The 23,018-nt window shown below is 36.6% G+C and overlaps 1 protein-coding gene across 1 annotated transcript in view; it reads right to left on the bottom strand.

Moving 5' to 3' along the window:
* The window catches only part of Lnpep (leucyl and cystinyl aminopeptidase), an 89,428-nt gene that overhangs the window by 17,888 nt on the left and 48,522 nt on the right, over window positions 1–23,018 (bottom strand). The window contains exons 4-13 of the mRNA XM_021186305.3: window positions 21,830–21,961; window positions 19,480–19,600; window positions 18,701–18,855; window positions 16,152–16,265; window positions 14,528–14,659; window positions 10,566–10,697; window positions 8,163–8,323; window positions 7,870–7,958; window positions 4,394–4,577; window positions 2,981–3,137 (exon numbers count right to left, since the gene is read on the bottom strand). Of these exons, the coding sequence (XP_021041964.1) occupies window positions 2,981–3,137; window positions 4,394–4,577; window positions 7,870–7,958; window positions 8,163–8,323; window positions 10,566–10,697; window positions 14,528–14,659; window positions 16,152–16,265; window positions 18,701–18,855; window positions 19,480–19,600; window positions 21,830–21,961 (1,377 nt within the window). The remainder of the gene's footprint in view (window positions 1–2,980; window positions 3,138–4,393; window positions 4,578–7,869; window positions 7,959–8,162; window positions 8,324–10,565; window positions 10,698–14,527; window positions 14,660–16,151; window positions 16,266–18,700; window positions 18,856–19,479; window positions 19,601–21,829; window positions 21,962–23,018) is intronic.

The raw sequence follows: 23,018 nt of genomic DNA, 5'->3' as shown, positions 1-23,018 counted from the left end.
AAAACTGTCAGTTTTATTGCAAAGGTTTATCCAACCAATGCTTCATATGTAAGAAGACTTGTAAGTTATAAAGCAGGAATATGGCTAAAATCAGACATTAACTGGATATAAACAATCTAACACATTCCAATACACCTCCAGACTCGACCCACCAAACCATGGCATATTTCACAAAACGATGTATACAGTATGCATAGTTTTCAGAACAAAATGAATGTTTTTGTTATAATGATAAAAATATTAATCATGCACCAATATTAAATACTAATATACTTCAATATTGGATTCAAGGGCTTAGAAATGCCATTCTACTTCCGAAGTGGTTTCACAGTTTGATAGTTTTGATGCTATCAAAATCCCCTAAGATTAAAAGAAGGTTTTTAATATTTTTCTCTTTATGAATTAAAGCCAAGTGTGGGCCCATGTTCCACCCTGCCCGGCTACTGGGGAGACAAGTGGTGGGGAGCTTTAGGGCACTTATCCCAATGCCACATCGCGGCAGGAGCTGAGTTTCAGGAAACTGTTAAGACACTGTTACACGGGGGGGGGTGGGGGGGGGGGGGGAGTGAGATGTGAGAAAGCTGAAGCTGGTATTCCCTAACTTCTAGGCATCTAGTTGCAGCTAGAAAAGCACACAGGTCCCCCAGTGAAGGAGCTAGAGGAAGTACCCAAGGAGCTAAAGAGGTCTGCAACCCTATAGGAGGAACAACGATATGAACTAACCAGTACCCCCCAGAGCTTTGTCTCTAGCTGCATATGTAGTAGAGGATGGCCTAGTCGGCCATCAATGGGAGGGGAGCCCTTGGTATTGTGAAGATCATATGCCCCAGTACAGAGGAATGCCAGGGCCAGGAAGCAGGAGTGGGTGGGTTGGAGAGCAGAGTTGGGGGAGGGTATAGGGGGCTTTGGGGATAGCAGTTGAAATGTAAATGAAGAAAATATCCAATTAAAAAAAAAAGAAAGAAAAACACACAGATAAGTCACACACAGAAACATTGGGAATGAAGTGCCGGGGGTCCACAGGCTAGTGATAAGCCTGGGATGGGCACTCCCAAGCTCCTGGACATTCAGGCACCACTGGGTCTTGAGGAGTTGAGAGCAGAGTTGGGGCTTAGGATAGAGACTAGCCTGGGGCCAGGGGGAATGGGCGCTCCCACCTGGCTGGGATTGTGGCTGGGAGCGCAGAGAGGCCTTCTATAGGAGAATTAAGCCTCTCTGTAGGCAAAGGCCTGCTCCATACTCCTCTTGGTGGCTCTGGATGAAAGAGATAGTCCTTGGTTCCAAACTTTTTATTGTGGGAAATGGATGCATTTGTGGAAAATGGATGCATACCATACCAACTTCACAGGGTGGACCCAAGATTAAATACCTTTTGCAGGAAGCAATGTCGGGGAAGGACAGCTCATTGGCTAAACTCTCAGGGCCTTTAGACACCCCAGTAGCATTTATGTGGGAAGTGCAGCACGAGTTCCAGGTCAAGAATTTATTTTTCTGGGCCAGGAATCTGGCAGGGCGCGGTGAGGCACCTACCGTCTCAGGTTTGCATTCACCGAGTGTCTGGGCATCGTTTACCATCCCACAGCCAAGTTGGCATTTAACAAAAAATGTAAGGAGTTATAGCACTAAAGGGACCAAGCCTTAGAAATAGATACTAAGCCTCCTATCCCCGCACTTACTCACCAGTCCCTTGGATCTACTCTATTGTACGTTCCAAACACATACCTGAAACCAGAGGATGAAGACGCAACACAGCAGGAGATGGGTTACTTGAACACCAACAGGAAAATACTCCAAAGACCCAATTTGTGATTTCAGCAAAAGGATAGCTTGAGATAATTACCAAATGCTTTCTAAGACTAATCTCAACTAGAACAGAGAAAGACACATGGAAAAAGAGCTTCTGCTACCACGAAACTAACTAGCTAGTCAGCTTTAGAACAGGCAGACATTCTGCCTTCCTTTAGGGTATTTTTAAAGCACTTCAAATCAGTGTCCTTCAATAGTGATGAAAATGAGTGATGTGTATTAGTCTTGTCTGCTACTATTGATACTACATTGAATAGTGTACTTCCCCCCAATTCATATAACCCTAATTGGGCACTGTCTCTGTAGATATAATCAAGTGAAAATGAAGTTATATGGGTTACTATGAGCTCAAAACTAGGGGTTGATATAACGATGACAACTGGGAAATTTGGGCACAGAAACAGACAGTATAGTGCCTTGTCAAGTGACATGAATTTAAGGAAGGAATGCCAAGGCTTACTAGCATTTACCTGAAACTAAGGAAAATACAGGTAGTAGATTATTCTTTATAAGATTATGCTGCCAACACCGTGACTTTAGCCTTCTAGCCTCCAGGGGCATAATAAAGTTTCTGGTATTTTTGTACAACAAGTTTGTAGCAATACTTTAAGCAATCCTAGGTAACTATTATATTGCCTTAATTGTTGAAGTGTCAAAAGTAATAGCTGTGAAGATTGAGTGACTGGTCTTAAGCGAGGGGAGGTCTAATACTCAGCTCATACAGCCACTGCTACCTAACAGCATCGCTACCCATGCACAGTAGTCAGCAACAACTACTAGGCAGGGTATCTTCAGAACAAACATTCTACATTTTATAATGACCACTAGCAAATTAATAGGATCTCTCCTTTTTAAATGACTCTGTTTTAATGTTGGGTAAAAACAAGAGGGACTTCAAGGACATTTTCTTTTTAGATGGCTCTATTTAACAGCAGACAAATGTCTATATTTTGATATTGAAAGAACACTATTTTCATGTAAAAGTTTCATCAACTTTTCCTGATAAACAATGGCATTCTGATCCAGAATAGATATTTTACAACCAGCAAAATTAAAAAAAAAAAAAAAGGAATTTAACTGCTTTTTTAAAGAAAGAAATATTAAAAGCTGGACAGAATTGTGAATAACATATTAAAGGCAGGCCGCAAGAGAGCCTGAAGAAAGGAAGACTTACCACCAATCTTGAGGACAGGTCCATGTGCCCCAGTTTTTCTAGGAGATTATAGATAAGGTCTGTCTGGAACAGGGCTTCAGTGATGGGTGCAGTGTGGGTCTCATTTTTAAGATAGTCAATCAAATCAAATGCCATCCGAAGAGGCACTTTGCCAAGACTGTAGAATAAATGAATATGAAGGATAAATCTACAGAGACACACATCACTTCACGGAGGGAAACTTAATAGTGAGTATTTAGATCTGTAGACCAGAAACTTAGGTTTACAGTAGCATCAGACAATGTTATATTCAAGTACACATATTTAAGTGGCTCACAGGTAAGGCTGCATTTTAATACAAAGATACACAACAGCTCATTTTTTGATCCAGAAGTCATCTATTATTTGGCACTGACTAAGTAGAAGCATTACACTGTCTTGGAAACGATGACTGCTATTAATCTTATTTACTAATTATTTCTATCTACCACAAGATTGGGGATAGCATACCTCTATCTAAATAGTGACTGATTTGGAATACCTAAATCAGAAAACAGACAAATCTTATTTCTTGCTGTAAACTCAGTTTGCCAAATTGTAAACTGTAAACTCTATTTATTTATAAACTCTATTGTGAGTTTACAGTGAATACTAAGCTGTTAGGCTGAGTAGGGTGTTACATGTCTTTAATCCCAACACTGAAGAGGAAGAGAAGTGGGTCTCTGGATCTGAAGCCAGTTGATGCAATTCCAAGGCAGCCAAGGCTACACGATGACACCCTGTCTCAAACAAATAAACTAACTAAACTAGGTAGTTTGTAAAAGTCATAGCAGTAATGGTTGAATGGACATAACAAGGCTACTTCATATTTAAAACACAGTCAAAATTTGGAAAGTAATAATGATGAGTATTCTTTGTGTTTCTAGGTCTGGAGTCAATCTAAAATTGTAAGCTCTTCAGAAAACACTTCTACAAAAGACCACTGCCATTTCTTAGCTTTGGATTTCTATAATGTATATGGTGGTCCGGGAGGTAACCCATATATGTATAAGGAGGTTCCAGTCACTAGAAGTGCTACTCAACTAACAGGTTAGCACTAAGCTTTAGGCAGAAGCCAATTTCTTCATGAAGAGAATTCATTCATAAAATAATGTGAAGTTTGAATTCTTATAACAGTTTTACTGAACAAACTATGTATTCTACTTGTTGGTATCTATTTTGAACATAGTGGGTCCTGTTTTATGCTATCTATTTAATGTGTTTATAGCTGATGTTTCTAACTCATTATAAAATCTCTGAAAGCAATGAACATGTTTAATATTTTCCAAATCTTCTAAAACTCTACTTGTTCTTTCAACCTGTTCTCTGACTTGTTCCTTACTGCAATAACATTTAAAAATATGACAACCACAATGCAAATCAAGCATACTCTACCCTGCAAGTTCAAAGATGTTATTGATCAGGTTGGCTCTGTCTTTGTCACTCAGAACATAAGGGTTTCTTTTTAACTGATTAATTAGAGCTGTCCAGTCATCATGAGCATAGTGAACAATGTAATAGCCAGTCATGTTCGAATTGACTTTGACCCACTGCACTTGTTCTGTAAGATTGATGACATCTAGAAGAGAAGAAAAAGTAAAACACCAGGAGAGTAGAAAATAGAGGGCTTTGGTTTTTTTTCAAAGTTAACAAAGTACGTTTTCATATCTATGATTCTTTTAAGAAACTAAGCAGTTATGTGCTGGTATAGTACGTTTCACATTAATGAAGGTTGCTACTCATTCAAACATTATTTATTCCTCATACATTACTAGCTCTAGGATTAGGCACTGGAGAACAAATGACAAAGAAGACAGAGGGATCTGTTTTTATGGTCTAATAAAAGCACCTAGATATAACATCACATAAATGTCACTGGTAGAAAAAGAAAATACAACATTCATGGAAGCATACAGAAGTATTTCACTCTGAAGGGTAGTCTGGACAGGCTTTGTGAAGGAAGAAATGGCTAAGATGTCATTCTTTTAAGTGACTTCAGAATACACAAGCCTTAAGAAATTATGCATGAGAGAAAAGGGATGGTATGCAGAGTGGAACAGCAGCTAAAACAGTGGGTGCATTATGCAAAGTATGTCCCATCTCAACCTTTGTCTTTTATTATACTATTAAAAAATTATTTAGAAAATAATTCAAAGCTATCAAAATAGACATTAGAAAAAACTTAAGGTTTTGTTAGGCACAAGATAAATAGTTGAGTTAAAATAACAGAATAGTGGCATGTATTTTTTAATACACACACACACACATATGTGTATGTATGTATGTATATATATATATATGTATATGTATACACCTATGTGTGTGCTAAGATAATTGTTAAAAATGCCTATGAATTTTGGCAAAGAGAATGTATAAACAAGGAACTGACTACAAAATATACTGATGAATTTTCAACATGCTTAAAATTATGAATAATAATGTTACTAAACATTAAAATTACTATTAAGAGAGTTCCTAAAAGTTGACAAGGATGTAGATGCAGCAGGAGAGTCATGCTTGGAAAGACCTGAGGTAAAGATTTGCTAGAACAAGCACAAGCCCTATGTACTGATCCTTCACTATTAACTTCTCAGTCAATACAGTGAGGCACCTAGCAGGAGATTACAAATCCTTATCAAATGAATGAATACATAATGACTAAGTCATAACAAATAATTTCAAACCATATTAAAATATGAATGATATATTATCTTCTGATCTAAAATAAATCTTTCTTCCCTTTAAATTATTTTTGTTATTGTTATACCAACTAAGCCTTGACTATGTTAAGGAATAAGTAGGAAAATATAGCTATTTTATACAGCATGAATCTAAAGAACAGTTTACCACATGCATATATAAACAGAGCTTTTTAAAGAGCTGACAGAAGCAGATTTCTTATTGCCTATTACTAATACCAACAGAAAATTAAATACTATTTTGAAGTTTGCAAATTTCTTTATTGGCCCCTTTTAAATGCTACATTGCATTTAGACTACACTGATATATGCCCAGTAGGGACGGTTACTCCTCTTCTTTGGGTCAGAGCACCATTTTAGGAACTCCTAATGTTTAAGTTCTGTTTCAGCAGGGAATGCAACACTTTTTCACACATTAATCAAGTCGATGGTGGGATCCCTATCTGACTCCAGCACTATACACAGTGCGAGTGCTGTGTTGGCAGTGTGCTCTGCTGCAGTGTGTGGAGAAGGTGCAAGGAAATGGCACCCTCACTGCAGCTGGCAGCTGCCATCTTCCTACACAGAAGAGCAACTTAGTGTCAAGTACCTGATCACAAACCTAACAGTCTACAATTCTGAGAAGCATAGATTAAAAAAAAAATCATATAATAGGAAAAGAAATCGTATCATCTAATATTTTTATTTTAATAAAGACAATTGATGAATCATGGATATATAAAAATAAAGGACTATGCCAATTATCATATTTTTACCATATATTTTTAAAAGGCAAGATATGAAAATCATATTTACATAATGATTTCAAGTAGAAAAATTGTAAAATGATAAGAAGCACTAGTGAAACTGATGGCAGCATTAAGATTACCTACATAGCTTATGCTTAAAGGTTCTTTAGTAAGGGCATTAGTAATAGTGTCTAACATGTCTTAATACATGCCAGACATTATTTTAGGTACTTTATATAAATAAACTCTAAGAATCCTTATCGCAGTCCTATTTTATAGTAGGCTCAGGGAGGCCAAATACCTCATCTAGAATCTAGTTAAATGGAAATGGGAGAGCCATGGTGTGAACCAGACAACTGGGCTTTATTCACCCATCAAAATGTATATTTGAAAACAAATCCAGGGGGCTGGTGAGATGGCTCAGTGGGTAAGAGCACCCGATTGCTCTTCCGAAGGTTCGGAGTTCAAATCCCAGCAACCACATGGTGGCTCACAACCATCTGTAACAAGATCTGACTCCCTCTTCTGAATTGTCTGAAGACAGCTACAGTGTACTTACATATAATAAATAAATGAATCTAAAAAAAAAAAAAAAAAGAAAACAAATCCAAATCTAAGCAAGAACTTTCCCTTTTTCATAAATCTAAGGATTTCATTGCTGATTCTCACATAATCCAAGAGCCTTATATTCTTTTGGGATGTAGGTATCATAGATGTATTTTGCAAGTGTTTCAAATTTGGAACATTGTAGATTTTCGACCATTTGTACAAATTTTACTAATAGAACTTCATAATCTGGAAATGTGAAACCTAGATGATCTAAAAAATCTGAACTATTCTGAATGTTCTGATGAAGCTCATGTAGGGTTACTCAGCCTGTATCATTGTCATGATTTATTATCTCCTTGTTATTATAGTTCCTTGGCCCGTTTTTCATTACCAAAGAATGTACATGTCTACAAGATATGTTGTAATAAGCATTTACTGTAAATTTAGGTCATGAATCAACCTTTATTATGCATATAAATAATCTATAAAATGCTTGTTACAATGCACTGGCTGCAAGCCAGACCTTGAGAGTAAATAATAACATTCTAAGCAACTGCTCTGGGTTTTTTTACTTATTTTAAAACATAAAATATTTACCTAGGATGTAAAAATAAAACATTGCCAAAATATTCTTTAAAATATCTTTAACCTTCTTTTAAAATTTATTTATTTTTACTTGTTCCCTTTACTAACCTTATTTCTTACAACTAAAAGCCAATGCTATACATATAAAGAGTCAGCCTTATTGTAGTCAAATATTGGATGATGATATATGACATTAGATCAGAGAATGTACATACTGGAAAAATATAATCTACTATGTGCCTTATGTTCAAAGTTTTAAAATCACACAATTAGTAATTTTTTATCAGAAAGGTATTAACTATAGTCACACCTGATTTCTTGTCCAGTAGTGAAACTGATCGATATTCTGAATAGTTTCTTCCATCAGTGACATAGGATATTGGAATATGCCAAAGGTGGCTGCACAAGAAAAAGACTGGAAGTTAGCTTTCTTCCTGATATGTAGACATAGCTTCAGACAGTAATTGGAAACTGAGACTTTCCAAGCTCCTTCTAGAGAGGGAAGACCTCATCAGTTTTCACGAGAAGGATGGAAAAAAACACCTAAAATTCTTATACCCGAAGGTAGAAACCAGACAAGCTGGGAAGAAAAGTGGATGATACCTTGTATCTGAAGGCTGACTTTCTGGTTGCATGCTTAGGAAAAATCTTTCTTGTTGTAGAAGAAGCTCAGTCCCCTTCCTCTGGACTGTCACTAACGGGAATCCTTTCTGTAGGGTCCAGGTTTTCATCATTTTCTTTACATCTAGAGTTTTGTCTGTGACCTATTAAATTAAGAAGAATTAATTCTGCTTAAAGATAAACTTAGTATAAAGGTTTTAGTCTACTTTGCCTGTACCTTTTCCTCTTTCCTTAATCTATTCCATGAAGACCACATAGAATTAATACTGAGTTGAGTTTACACTTGCATCACCCTAAGTCAGGAGTTGCTCAAGCAAACTAGCTTGTAATGCAAGGGGAGTTTCAGCATGAATGGCACCAGGATGACAAGCAGCAGGTGTGCTACCAACCTGTAGAGTTTAACATCAGAATCCAAAGAGGGTGAGCGTGAACTTTTGGGCCACAGCACCTCTACTTCACAAAGATGCAATGAGTGAGAAGTATTCTAGGATGGAAGCGTTGTAACTCAGTCCTGAGAAGCAGCAAGTCTACACTCTTCCTTATCCCCTACTCTGAGACTTCACTATCTTTTAAGTGCCCAGTTTTAGAGGAGAGCTAAAGGGTGAGAGATAATGTTAGCAACAGGTACAAAGAACTCTGCTCCCTTAACTGAGCCTCTTAGAGAACAACAGTAAACTCCTTTTGGTGATCATAGATCTATCTTATTTCCCACACATATGTCAACTTTTCCTGCAAAATCTAAAATCCAATGTCACAGGTTATTTAGGCCCTCTGAAGCTCACTACCTCCAAGACATCTGGTATCAATGATCAAAAAGTGGTTCATGATACATGGTCTCTTTAAAGCGGGAAGGTTACATTTATGATTTAGCCTACTTTTCCGGATTACTCATAGATGTAAATTCAAGCCACTACATCATCATAAAACCTGAACTATTACATCACCACAGCAGGTTCCACTTCAAACACTACATGCTGTTTAAAGTACAAAAGTACAAAATAATGTTCCCCAGTTTCACTGAGGTATTAATCTTATCTTTCTCATGGCTCCAACCTATTTATTTCAGGTCCAGTGGCTGGGAAAAAAAAGCAAGATAATTTGAGAAGTTTAAAGTCGTAATCTGAAAAGAAGAGACTGGTGTGCAGTTTGATATAGGTGCTGAAAAAACTGAGAATAATGTTACAAAATAGGGTGGGATGGGACAACACCATTATTTGCAGTGAGTGATGAAGTCAGGCATATGTTCCAAATGTCAGGATATATGTGATGGGAACCAAATAAGTGATAGCTCTTGACTGAAGTACCAACATATGACTGGAGGGGAGATAATATAGAAACTAGTGTTAGGAAATAAAAATTATTTTCTTCTCTCAAACAGAACTCAATAAGAAAGTCCTATCTTGGGGCTGGAGAGATGGCTCAGTGAGTAAGAGCACCGACTGCTCTTCCAAAGGTCCAGAGTTCAAATCCCAGCAACCACATGGTGGCTCACAACCATCCCTAATGAGATCTGATGCCCTCTTCAGGAGTGTCTGAAGACAGCTACAGTGTATTTACATATAATAAATAAATAGATCTTTTTTAAAAAAAAAAGTCCTATCTTCTGGTAGAAAAGTTATTACTAGAAAACACTACCCTTTAGAGTGGGTGATGAGACAGATCCAAAGGAAGGGTTCTTGACTGAGCATCCATAAGACTGAAACTATGTGTGATGTTTTGCATATATGTGGTTTTGCTGAAGCAGATGACATGAACTTTTGTCAGATCCTCAGCTATATCTATGATCTTGCAGAGCACAAAGAACCACCAATCTAGATCAGAATAACAAACTTAAAGGCCCACCAGGATTGTGCAGCCAACATATGTACATAGGCAAGTTCGGCTCGTACACTGCACTGAAGAGGAACTTCTAGCTAATTACACTGCTTGTTAGAAAGTGGAAGTGTAACAAAAGCCAAGAGACAACTCCAGGGCAGTATGGTGATCGCCTTGTGATATATCACTGAGAGGGTTCAGGGCCCCCAAATCAAGAGGTTCATAGGGCTTCATATATTCATCAAGAGGCTCATAGGGCTTCATATATTCATCGAAGATAGAAAAACTAGAAAAGGTAACTACTTCAAAATAAGTTTTTTGCAGAAAGTATCAAAAATATGTAATATTCATTAATACTGAGGAGAAAATTTTTCCTTACTTGGCAAACTAGGGATGGAGATTAAGGTACAGAATAATATGACCATCCAGGGCCAGATACATTTTTTTAAATAACAACAAGCAGTACTTTCATTTCTTGACTTTGATAACAAGTACTTACATGCTAAGCTCTATCTTCACTGGTACCATTTCTATACGTGATAACTGGATTGAATGATCCACGTTACTTACCTCATTGAAGCTGTCCCAGAGATCATCGCTTTGAATAGCTGCATAGCTGTGATTGTGCAGGTAAAGAATGATGGCATGCCGAAAGACATCTTCACTAAGGTAACTTTTCAGCATTAACAAGAGAGAAGCTCCCTGCTCAAAAAATTGAGAAAGAGAAGAAAATATCAAACTATTAGAGGCTATAGAGTCAAGAAGCTAAGATTGAAAATAAATCATTTCTAAAATATATGATTTCACATATACAACATACTTATGGCACATTATTAGTCTTCCATGTACACAGATGTAGACCATATTTAAATACAATTATTTAAAGATATAAACAATAGCAAAGGGAATTAAGATTCCTATGTACAATAAATCAACCATAAGCCATTCTTTGTGGTCTTTCAGTGTACTTTGCTGTTTTCATGTCAGCATTGAAACAGTATGTATTGTTAATAGGAAAATGACAAAATTTCGATGGCATCTCTTTCTCCATCTCCAATGCATAAAGTCCTATCTACACCCATGTGCATACAAGAGGAAACATGGTCAGTTAGCAGAGCTTTGAAAATCTCTCTGGTGGCAATAATTACATTCTAATTTTAGTCTCCCATGTTACTGAAACAATCAGGATCTTTCTCCTTCTGAAGAAATGTACTATGCTAATGAATGTACAGAGGAGCAAGCAAACACTAAGACTCCAGACTGAGCTTGCAAGTATGCAGGCAATAGTATACACACACATTACATTTCCAACCAGGAAACAACTACCTCTTTGGTGCCATTTCTGATTTGAGAGAGAAGTCAGGTTTCTCTATTAGCAACTGAAATTATTTTCTATATCTGGCATATGTTATATCTTCTTCTATGACGAAGACTAGTTAAGCGACCAATTTAAAGATGCAACTACAAAAACAGTGCCTACTACAATACCTAGCAGCAAGCACTCAACACAATGTTTGAATGACTTTCATTTGTGATAAAAATGTAGCAATATCAAGTCATTAAGATTATCAGTAATAGCCATTACACTCATTTTTTTACACCATAGCTGTATTTATTCTATAAAAGTAAGCAATATTTTCTAACTTCTTTTCTTTCTTTTCTCCTACATGACCAACTTTCTCCTCTATAATGTTCCCATCAACAAATGTCAAACATTCTTAATATCTATTTATCTACCTCTATGTATCTATCTATCTATCATTGACTCTTTAACTTCACACGTCCTCTGTTATCACATTAGTTCTTGCTTCTCATTTGTAGTAAAACTCTTCAGAGCCATCGGTATTTGCTCTCTTCCCATGTTCTTTTGATAATCATTATTTACTAGCAATGTCATAACCAAGGTCCCTGGTGAATTTCCTGGTGCCACATCAATCTCAGTTCTCTTATTCACCTTATCAATAATGACCAATAGCAGTTAATATGATTAATGATCCTCTTCTGTTTGAAAGTCTTTATGCACACAGCCTTGGGATAGTGTTTCTGATTTATCGTATCTTTCCAATGACTAAAGTTTGGTGCCCTGCTATTTAAATCCTTGGGGCTGTCCTTTCTCTACCTAAATTTGCTTTCTAGCTGTTCTCTATTGGCTTTAACCCCCCTGATTTATATATACTTAGGTTTAGATACTCCACAGAAACACTGTCTAGTTTGTCTCCTGAAGAACCTGCAGAGTTTAGTGATTGGCACATGGTATTTTCAAAACTGGCTAATGAATGAACCCTCACAAAGCACCCTGCGTCAGTGCCTTGGTTACTATGAAGAACAAATGGAATATATCTGTTAAACACACTTCCCCAGCCATTTGTTTTTTCTTGCACAAAATACTGGAATTATTCTGTGTTCTGTTTTTCTCAGTGATGTGGGATATTCATCAAATTTCCAATTGTAAAATAAGTAGTTAACCATATTGTCAGGGGTTAAGTATTTTACTGAAATCTTATAATCAGAAAGCATGAATTCTGGCTTTAGGTAGTTGATTGGTGTCAGAACTCTGTTATATCATGTGTTGAAATAGCAAATTTTTTTATCCTCTGTATAGCAACAGAAACACATTTTAGATTTTTCCTTACTGACCACTCAAGTATGAGCTTTAAAAAATCACCAAATAACTGAAATATAGTACTTTCCTTATCCAGAGGGGATAATTTCCAAGACCCCCTAGTAGATCACATAGCACAAAACTTTACATATGCAATGTTTTCCCCTATAATACAGTTTAATAAATGAATTAGGCATATTTAACATTAATAATTCCTAATAAGATAATTGTAAACAATATACCATAATAAATCGTATAAATGTAGTTTATTTCAAAATATTTTACTATAGTGCAGATCTTAGCAAGACAGGCCTATGATTTTCTTTCTTTATAAAGTTAAGAATTTGACTTAGCCACTTAAAGGAACCACTTCATACCTTTGCTTTGGCAGCTACATAACGCTTGTACATTAGGAATCATTAATAAATAAAAGATGACTGACCACAAGCCCTAACTGAGCCAGTTAATCTGGGAACTGAGATGGAATATAGTGATAAATTGATAAGTTGCATATATAACATGGTTGCACAGGAAAACTGGCTCATGCCCATGCAGGACAAGATGAGCTTATCATATTACTCAGAATGACATGTAGTTTAAAATTTACAGACTGCTTATTTCTGGACTTTTCCTTTTAGTATTTTTCCTAAGATGGCTAATAATAGTTTACTGAAGCCTGAAAGAAAAACTGCAGATAAGAAAAAATTAGTGTGTATGTGTATTCACATTAATCTCCTAATTTCTTGTTAAAAGTACTATTATTTACTTCATCAGGCTTTAATCTGGACATTTCTGCCTCCTCCTTTGTCTGTTTTACCCTGTCACTAAGTCCTTCAAGTACAAAACTCCCTTTAGTTTTTAGATTTGTTTTCTTCCCATTGCTATGACCATTCATTGCAAACGTTCACTCTGCATGTCTGATTTTCAGTGTCATGTCCCATTTGTGGTTTAAGAATCAACTTTATTAACTGAATCCAATTTAAATTTTCTAAATATTAAGTTTAATCAAATCATCCTTATGTTAAAAAAACATCATCGATTTCTTACGGCACTCAGGACCTGCTGTAGTTGGGCTCATGCTTTCTTTCTTACCTTCCTAACCCTGGTTCCATCTCTGAATAAGCCCCAGCCATCAGCCCTCCTGGTTCTTCTCTTCAAAGTCCATCTCTGCCCTACCCTGTGTTCTTTGGATTCTCTCTTCAACATGCATACATTTTTGTACTATTTCAACACACACAGCCTCTCTCGCTCATTCACATGTATTTACCTCCTAATTTTGAGCTTTTTGATAGTATGGTTTCTATCCTCACACTTAATTTATTTTCTTGGCTATCTAGCAGAGGGATTTACTATCCAAGGACTCTGACAACCAAACATAAGAGGCTAATTAGCTTTAGCATCACCCTTCTACAGCATCCATTCAGGTAATACCAGTACCACACTCCCTCTGTCCCTGTGCTCAGAATGAAGCACAGCTTCTACTTTCCATCCACTGTCCTGGTGTCTAATGTTTCACATCCTGAGGGAGAACTGTCAACTACTAAAATAACTTTTTATGCTTAATTTTTTTTGGTGATCTTGATTCTAGAAAATACCTCAATTCTGAGTACCACAATAAAGGGCTTTGCTTAGGATGCTCTTCTAAGCACACATTCTACGTATAGATCCAGGGAGAAAGCTAACTTTGAAAGATGAATTCTTACATGATCTGCTTCACTGCCTGAAAACTAGTCACACTGACTAAAAGGGAGACAGAAACACAAATGTTAAGACCAAACAGATTTACATATTTAAAATTTAAACAGTTAAAACTTCAATAGGATACCAAAGGCAACACTTGTTCAGTCTTTAATGTGAATCATGCTGTTTGCTGACCTACAAAATAAGTTTGAATTCTAGTAAAAGTACATTTCTTTGTGCACAGTGATACCTTAAAATAGGAAAGAGAATCAAACATTTCTTCTATTTGTTCTGAAGACTGAACAGATGATGATATCGGATGAGACGAATTCAAGGAATCTTTCCTCATGGTTTTAAACCGAGCATCTAAGAAGTCTTCATACTAGCAAAAGATAAAACAGTGGGAAGTCATGACCAATATAAAGGCACTTAGAGCATTTATTTGAATTAAACAAATTGCTAGAGAATGAAAATCACCTGGGCCCACTAAAGTGCAGCATATAAATAAATGAAAGTAAATTGTATGCATTTCCTTATGCTTAAAACGGCACTGACAACTGAGGCATGTGAGAATCAGCATTTCTGAACAAAGAGCATAACTGTGAAATTGAGAATCTCTGACTATCACAGGCAAATTCAAAATCTGAATATCCAAGATAAATATTCAACAAAGGTTAAAGTAGACTTTTAAAACAGAAATTAAAACTTAGGACAAAAATGGGGTTCTTACCTTGATTTTCTATTAAAGTGATATATAATTCTTAGAGGTTACTTAAAAGAAAATACAACTCTTATTCTGAAAGCATTGAGAGCTCAGCCAAGAGTGTCCATAGAATGCATATTAGAATTTAAAGTGTTCTGAGCACCCCCAAGTGGTGAGACTCTGTATTTCATTGTTTAATTAAGTAGCACACATTATTTAAACTACCTATTTCGTATCTCAACTAAAAATTACTTGCAGTCGGAATCAAGCCCTATATACAGAAATGTCAAACTGAAAACTCTCAAGAATACTTCTTATAAGTACCTAAAAAAATGTATGCAGAAGTCTAAGAGCAAGTCACAGAATTTTAGGGTTGAAGACAATACTATATGGGAGACTGTCCTATAGTTTGAGAGGCACATGTTTTGTGTTTTCCTTCAGCTACCCAATAATACTTGAATTATTTCAGCAATGCCTATCAAATTATGGCCTATGGTGTCTGAAAATCCTTGGGTACAGGAAGTACTTCCAGACTCTAAGGACTCACACACACACTCACATACAATAACTCTCTTTACAGAATGGTATTCAATCTTTGAAACAAATACGTGATTTGTATGCAGCAATAGTAATTTATTTATTTGTTTGATTTTAAAAAAGATTTTATTTTAAGTATATGAGTACACTGTTGCTGTCTTTAGAGACATCAGAAAAGGGCATCAGATCACATTATAGATGGTTGTGAGCCATGCTGCTTAGCCATATCTCCCGCCCTTGTTTCTTTATTTAAGCAACTTATGTTATTTAAGAACTGTTGAAAGAATGTACTCAGTGACAATATAAAAAGCAGTATGAAGCCAGTCTTCATTTCATTTCTTTCTATACAAGTATTTAAGTTATTTTCCAATTTTATCTGCATTCCTTCAAACAAAAGGACCATATCTTATAAAATAAAATGTAATAGTTAAAATAATCATCCTGAAGTAAAAAATAATCATTTTAATGTTTAATGAAATACTTCAATATGCAAGAGTGGGTTTCATTGTCAAGTCTCCAGCATTACTGATTTTAACTTTTTTTCATTATCTCAAATGTGTAGAAAATATATGGTAAATACTAACTTATAATGTGGCTATTCCCTCCTCACAGGACAAAGAAACACAGTACTTACACTGTTGAGCTCTTTGAATATTTTTTCCACAGAGAAATACTCCATGAAAGTGGCAAAGCCTTCATTTAGCCACAGGTCATTCCACCACTGCATTGTAACCAGATTACCAAACCACTGTAAGAGAGACAAACTTGTAACCAGCAGGACACGGATATTCTCAGGAATTTCTTAATTGAATGTACTATCAAGCTAATTGAAGATAATCAAATTAAAATATCTTAAAACAATCTATACCCAGAATAATTAAAATCTTATAAAAGTTATACAAACTATCCCAAAAAGAAAGGATTTCAAAAGTTGTATAAATTGATTTTAGAAGTAAAATAAAAAGTTCAACATTTTACCTAAACTGAACTGGGGAAAAAAGCAGGAAAGACTATATTTACTTATTAAAATGTGTGAATTTTTAACAGATGCTATATACATCATGTTTTATATAGGTAATGATTTTTTTTTCCGAGACAGGGTTTCTCTGTGTAGCCATGGCTGTCCTGGAACTCACTCTGTAGACCAGGCTGGCTTCGAACTCAGAAATCCACCTGTCTCTGCCCCGCAAGTGCTGGGATTAAAGGCGTGTGCCACCACCGCCTGGCAGTAATGAAAATTTTAAGCTTCTTCATTAAAGTGAAATTCCTTAGATAATGAAATTATCTGATCTAATATCAACTCTGTAAGATTACTTTCCATATTATATATATAATCATCTATGACAAGTAAAGACTTTCATATTGTCAGAGGGTCGGCCTGGATTTCATGCTTTTCTTCCATTACCTGAGTTTCAAAACACATGATTCTGACTAAAATTTAAGTAACATTCCTATAGAAACCTGGCATGTATGTATGCATGCACGTGCACACCCCCACACACACCATAGGCACACACACACACACACCACAAAAGAAGTCAGAGAAATCTTTCAACGGTTTCTTATATATAGTAGTAAGAAGAAGGAAAAAGGTAAGAGACCTTCCTAAATAACATATGTTCAAAATGCTTTTGGGTATGAAGAGATGGCTCAGCCATTAGCACTTACCCTGCAATCCTGAGTACCTAATTTTGGACCTCAGCACCCATGTAAGAAGCCACCATGTAATTCTCTAAAAACTGTCTGCAATCCCAGTTTTACAGACATATAAACAGGTAAATCACTGGGGTCTGTTGGCTCCCAACCTCTCTAAAATATGAATTCTAGGTTCAGAAAGAGATCCTGCCTCAGGACAGGTGGAGAGTGCTGGAAGAGGACTCCCGATGCACTGTCACAGACAGAAACACACACACACACACAGACATACATACATGCACGCATGCAAGCACCCACGTTTGCAAAAAAAAGTGGTCATGGGGTATGCAAATTTGTCAACGTGGTATGGGGCTTATTTCACAACAGTAGCAAAAAATAATGTTATTAATAAAACAAAAAATTACATTTGAGAGTTGCAATCATTTATTTTTCAAAGGTAGTATCTTAAAAAAACTGTTTAAGGAAGATAAGTTATAAGCCCCAAACAGAAGATAAAATAAATAACATATTCTACAGAGTTAGAAGAAATCTCACAAAAGACCACTTTTCTTTCAGCTCATGTATAGCAGTAAGTATATGCTTGATATATCAGCTTGCCAAGAAGTTCTTCCAAGGGTCTCAGCCATCTATAGATGATGTCTGAGTCAAAGTTAACTGGCCACAGCATTTTCTAGTCTTTCTTCACATACAGCGTCTTCACAGCTTCCAAACCCACTGAAAAGCATCTCATATCAAGGGCTCAACAGAGATAATGTGTTGGAAATGGGAATGTTCACAAACATTTTTTCTTCCTTTTTTCACCTTATACAAAGAATTCCTTCATTCTACACTAGGGAAAGCTCCTTCTTCCACATTAATAGAAAACCAAGTTGTAGCAGGAAAAAAGAAAAAGAAAATTGGTCCTGACAACTGTGATTCAAGAATCGTTAGTAGAAAGCTGGATATGATAGCCCACACCTATGAAATGGTACTCAAGAGTTGAGTTGAGAGAGGAGAAATTTAGCTACACAGTAAGAAGGTTCTGCTTAATAAGGGAGACAGGTGTAACTGAGGGAAAACACTCTATCTTACCAGGTTTCACTGAGAAGCCAGTAATTGTTAGACATGGCACAGATAAGTATTATTTAGAAAAAAAAAAAACCTGATTTTCCAAGGTTGGAGAATTTAGCTCAATGATATAGCACTGTCTAGCAAAGACAAAGTCCTGGGCTTGGTCCCAGCACTGGGATACTAAAAAAGATAATCTGAATATACAGTTATTCTTCCAGGCTTAATGGTATCACAGCTGTGTGAGTTTGAACAAATCATTTTGTAAATTTGTCTACCTGTAAAATGGGATTATCGCCCACCATAGGGCATTTATGAGATGAGACAATGGACATGAAATGACTTAAAGGTGAAATTCTTCCCTTTGTCATTTTATATAATAGCAATATTAAAAACCACAAAATAGTAATATGCTTAGTAACATACAGATATTTACTAAACCTCTAGGGAGTGAGATATAACGGTGCTTGTTGGTGATACCTGATGTGCCAGTTCGTGAGCAATGATTTTAGTGACCAGTTTTCTGTCTGCTACTGAAGAAGTTGCATTGTCATACAGAAGAGTCTCTTCTCGGAATGTAAGCAGGCCCCAGTTTTCCATTGCTCCTGCTTCAAAGTCAGGAATGGCCACCAAATCTGGACATGTCAAGACAGAAGAGATCAACTTCTCATCTAAAGAACTCCCTAAGTCAAGTCCCTAAGTCTGCCCAGTAAAAGGTCTTTCATGATCCTTAACATGCTGAATCTTCCTGTCCCTAAATGCTCTAACCTGAATATCTAAATGCTCTGTATCTGAATGAATATCAGCTGAGGAAGACCTGATCAGCAATTCCACTGTCCCCTAACAAGGACAAAGACAGCCCATTTCCTTCACAATGAATCAGATTAGAGTGAACACAACCAAGCCCAGTCAGAGCCCCACTTTGTTCTTCAGAACCAGTGTCACTCCAAACAAAACTTATATCTTCTCCTCCCATCTGAATCGGAAATTTCTTGGAAGTTACAATTTATCAAACTCCATATGGAGCCTTAAGCAAATTTCTACAACCCCATAAACTTAAGTTATCTAAGTAATTTTAAGTCTAAGTTCAGATGTATAGATTGTAAATAACCATATACAAATAAAATTTTTACAGCATTAAAAATTTCGTGGTTTTCTTTTAAAAATATTTGGCAAAGGCCTTTTTAAAAAAAATTGTTTATGAAGCAAATCTTTGTTATAAATTACAATGAAAATCAAAGGAACTATCTAATTCTTACCCAATTTCTTAAGTGGGTACTGAATTTCAAAGTAATTTTGATAAAACTCAAGGAGCTTTATAGTTGTGTCCAAGGCATGGTGAACTTGACCAATTTTTTCTGGTACAGCATACACAGAAACCTGAAGAGAAACATAATCCATGGTGTCAAGGCAGGTAAGATTAAAATGACATGCCACTCAGCTGAGCACTGTTAGGACCAGCAAACAAGTCAATTATACCCATACTTACGCAAAAGAATTACTTAGTGTTTTAATTTTTTAAAGCTTTCTCCAATATCTCAAATAAACTACTGTAGCACACCTCAGAGCAAACTATAAGCACTGACCCTAATGTAATGATACATTCTTACACTCTTATAACTCACAAGTGCTCTTATTTATGAATTGTGAAGATGGGTTATATGCAGCACAAAACTAAGGTGTTAATCCTTTTTGGTGCCTGTTATTGTGCCTGTCATCCAGTAGGCACTAAATATATACTCATAAGTATATATTAACTTCACTTGTTGGCTTGCTTTGATGGATCATGTAATAAAGAACAGTCACATCATGAGACACTCTCACTATGATTCAGGTCTCACCTTGCTCATTCACTTCAGACTACACACTCAGAAGGAAATCATAGAATTACAGAGATTAAATACCTATCCTTTCTCTATTTGGAAGATAAGTGCACAGTTTAAGTAATATGATATGATTATAAAAGAAACTGAAATTTGACCAAGTGACACAATTATTCTCAATTCTGGCATACAATTAGGAGAAAGGGTTTTGAAAGTTTTCCTTTCTAATTTTTTTCTTTTCCTTAAAGAACATGTGCTTTTAACTTCTTAATACATAGTTATCACCTGCTCATTATATTTATACCAACCTTATTCTAAAAAATAATAAAACAGTGGAAAATAAACAAAGAGAACAATGTGTCTCAGCAAAAAAGTCTTTTGCTATTTTGAGGTCTCAGAGATTTAAACTATAGCCCCACACATATGAGGCCAGCACTCTACCACAGAGCCTCTTTTTACTTTTTAGTTGGCCACAGGGTCTCATTAAGTTCTCCAGGCTCAGTCTTGAACCCATTTTGTAGCTCAGGAATGTCTTGAATCTGTGATCCTCCTGCCTCGGCATCCTAAGTAGGTGGGGTTAAATGTCTTCACTACCATGCATACCAGGGGAGAAATGCCTTAAACAATATTTTGGGTTGGGTAAGAGAACATCAATTACTACTGTATGGGGATTTGGGGTGCAGCTCTGTGGTACAGGAGGTGGTTAGCAGGTTTAAGGCTATAGGTTGAAACAATTTAAAAAATAAAGAAAGGAGGAAAAGAACAACAAACAAATAATATCCTAGTAACAGTCAAATGAAAGCCCCCTGGCAACTAGGCCGTGGCAGTTATAGTCTAAAGGCTTTCTTGCCATCTAGTCCAAGAACCCTTTAAGAGACTTTATAACTACAGTTATGAGGGTCCCTGGTTACTCATGGCAAATATGACTGAAGAACAGAGGATTTGGTAGGTTTAACCTGTTTGTGCCTTTAAGTAATAAAAACAAATACGAGCCAACAAAAGCAGGCCCAAACCTTATCACCTGCACTGAAAAGCAGTAATAGAGCCTGTAGGATCTAAAGGACACACTGGCCTTCCAAAACTGAACACATTACCAAAAGCATAGTGCCTTGCATAAAGAAAGTGTTGAGTTTCTTCCTAATGACTGATTAGATGCACCAATAGGAAATGAAATCACAAATGTGGAAAGTGTACCAGGATGCTTGAGAGACACTTGGGATATGTCCTGGCTAGTTTTATGTCAATTTGACACAATGAAGAGTTAACAGAAAGAAGGAAACCACTATTGAGAAAATGCTACCATAAGATTCAGCTGTAAGGCATTTTCTTAATTAGTGATTAATAGAGGAGGGCCCAGCCCATGGTGAGTGGTGCTATTCCTGAGCTGGTGGTCTTAGGTTCTATAAGAAAGCATGTTGAGCAAAGTCATAGAAGCAAACCAGTAAGTAGCACTCCTCCATGGCCTCTGCATCAGCTCCTGTTTCCTGCTCTGTTTGAGTTCCTGTCCTGGCTTCCTTCAGGCTACTGATCATCATATTCTACAGTACAGTTCTAGAAATGTCAGTATGTTATCTTACTATAATTCTCACAAAATAGGAAGCCTGAAAACTACTACCTTTCAGATAGCAAATGAAGAGTAGTACGCATGAGTTAAGTGAGAGTGGTATTTCTGGTATAGCATGTTAGAATCTGATCTAAAAGCTTGTATTCATAAGGCAACGACCAAGAGCCACCAGCACCCTACTATACACCAGCTTTCAGACAATCAGAGCACGGATGGACATACCAGAGTTCCATTTACATCCTGACTCAGGTTCCTCATCTCCCCTACAATGAAAGCAACCAGGTATGTGCTCATTTTCACACTTTCAGAAAACTCATCTTGAATAAGTCCTTCTTCTGCAGGGACCGATGACTTCTATAGCCAAGAAAAGAAAAAATGATGACAGTTCTGTAATTAAAGGAATCAATGACAAATACACTAAGAAACTAAAAATTCATGAAGTAATAAATAGATATTTTAATTTTTCCACACAAATTTCTAGATAATGGTTTCAGTTTCTTCTCTTGATCAAGAAGATACAGAGTATAATGAGAACCTCAGCACAACTCTCAATATATTTGTTACCTGTAGCAATTGTTCTGTCTTCCAATTGTAGCAAAATTCAAATCCTTCCCCATTCCCTACCTCCATAACCTGAGGATCATTGACTTCAAGAGGGAACTGTAGCTAAAACATTCCCTGACATGATCTAGTGCTCCATGGAGTACCCCCCAGGAAAAGTTAGTGGAATCAAAAGCATTAAGTCACTAGAGAACTCTGTCACAGACTAAAGGTGAAGAAATGCCAGGAACTCTCAAAATTTCCCAACCATGAATCAGGTTTTGCTTTGGGTTACTGTGAAGTAGGAGCCCACCTCTTTAAGAGACAGATTAAGGTGATGAGTTGACTATGACAATGAAAGCTCATGCTGTCTGATGTCTATGGGGGTAGATGGTAGATGGTATTGCCTGCTACCTGTGGCTATTTCTCACCTCTAGCCATAGAGGTTCTAGGAAGTACCACACTGGCTGCACAGGCCATTCAGGCAGACACAAAAAGAACAAAGTTCTGTTGAGCATAAAACTCCTCTACTTGGTGTTACCCCTTCTACCTCCCATGCAACTAACAAGAAAAAGGCTCCTGTTCTTGTCCATTTCCACATGACAACAATCCAAAGTTTCATTAGCCAAAACACTAAGAATGACCACAATTCCATAGTCTCAATAATGCTTACAAGAGCAAATTCATTATGGCTCAAGTAATTTACTCAGCTTATACTAGTTCATAGTGTTAGTACTTGTGCTACTGTAGAGCAGGAAGACACTTCACACTCCTTAGGCATGCATTCTAAGCCCTGCAGGGTCTTTTCCTTTCTCAAGCGTTCCTCAGACTGACAAAGTACTTTTCTTTCCATTTGTATTTAACTATTTCA

Source organism: Mus caroli, unplaced genomic scaffold, assembly GCF_978045245.1.
Source record: "Mus caroli unplaced genomic scaffold, Mus_caroli_1 scaffold_18, whole genome shotgun sequence".
Taxonomy (NCBI): Eukaryota; Metazoa; Chordata; class Mammalia; order Rodentia; family Muridae; genus Mus; species Mus caroli.
The sequence above is the reverse complement of the archived record's forward strand: the minus strand, read 5'-3'. Positions and strand labels throughout refer to the sequence as shown.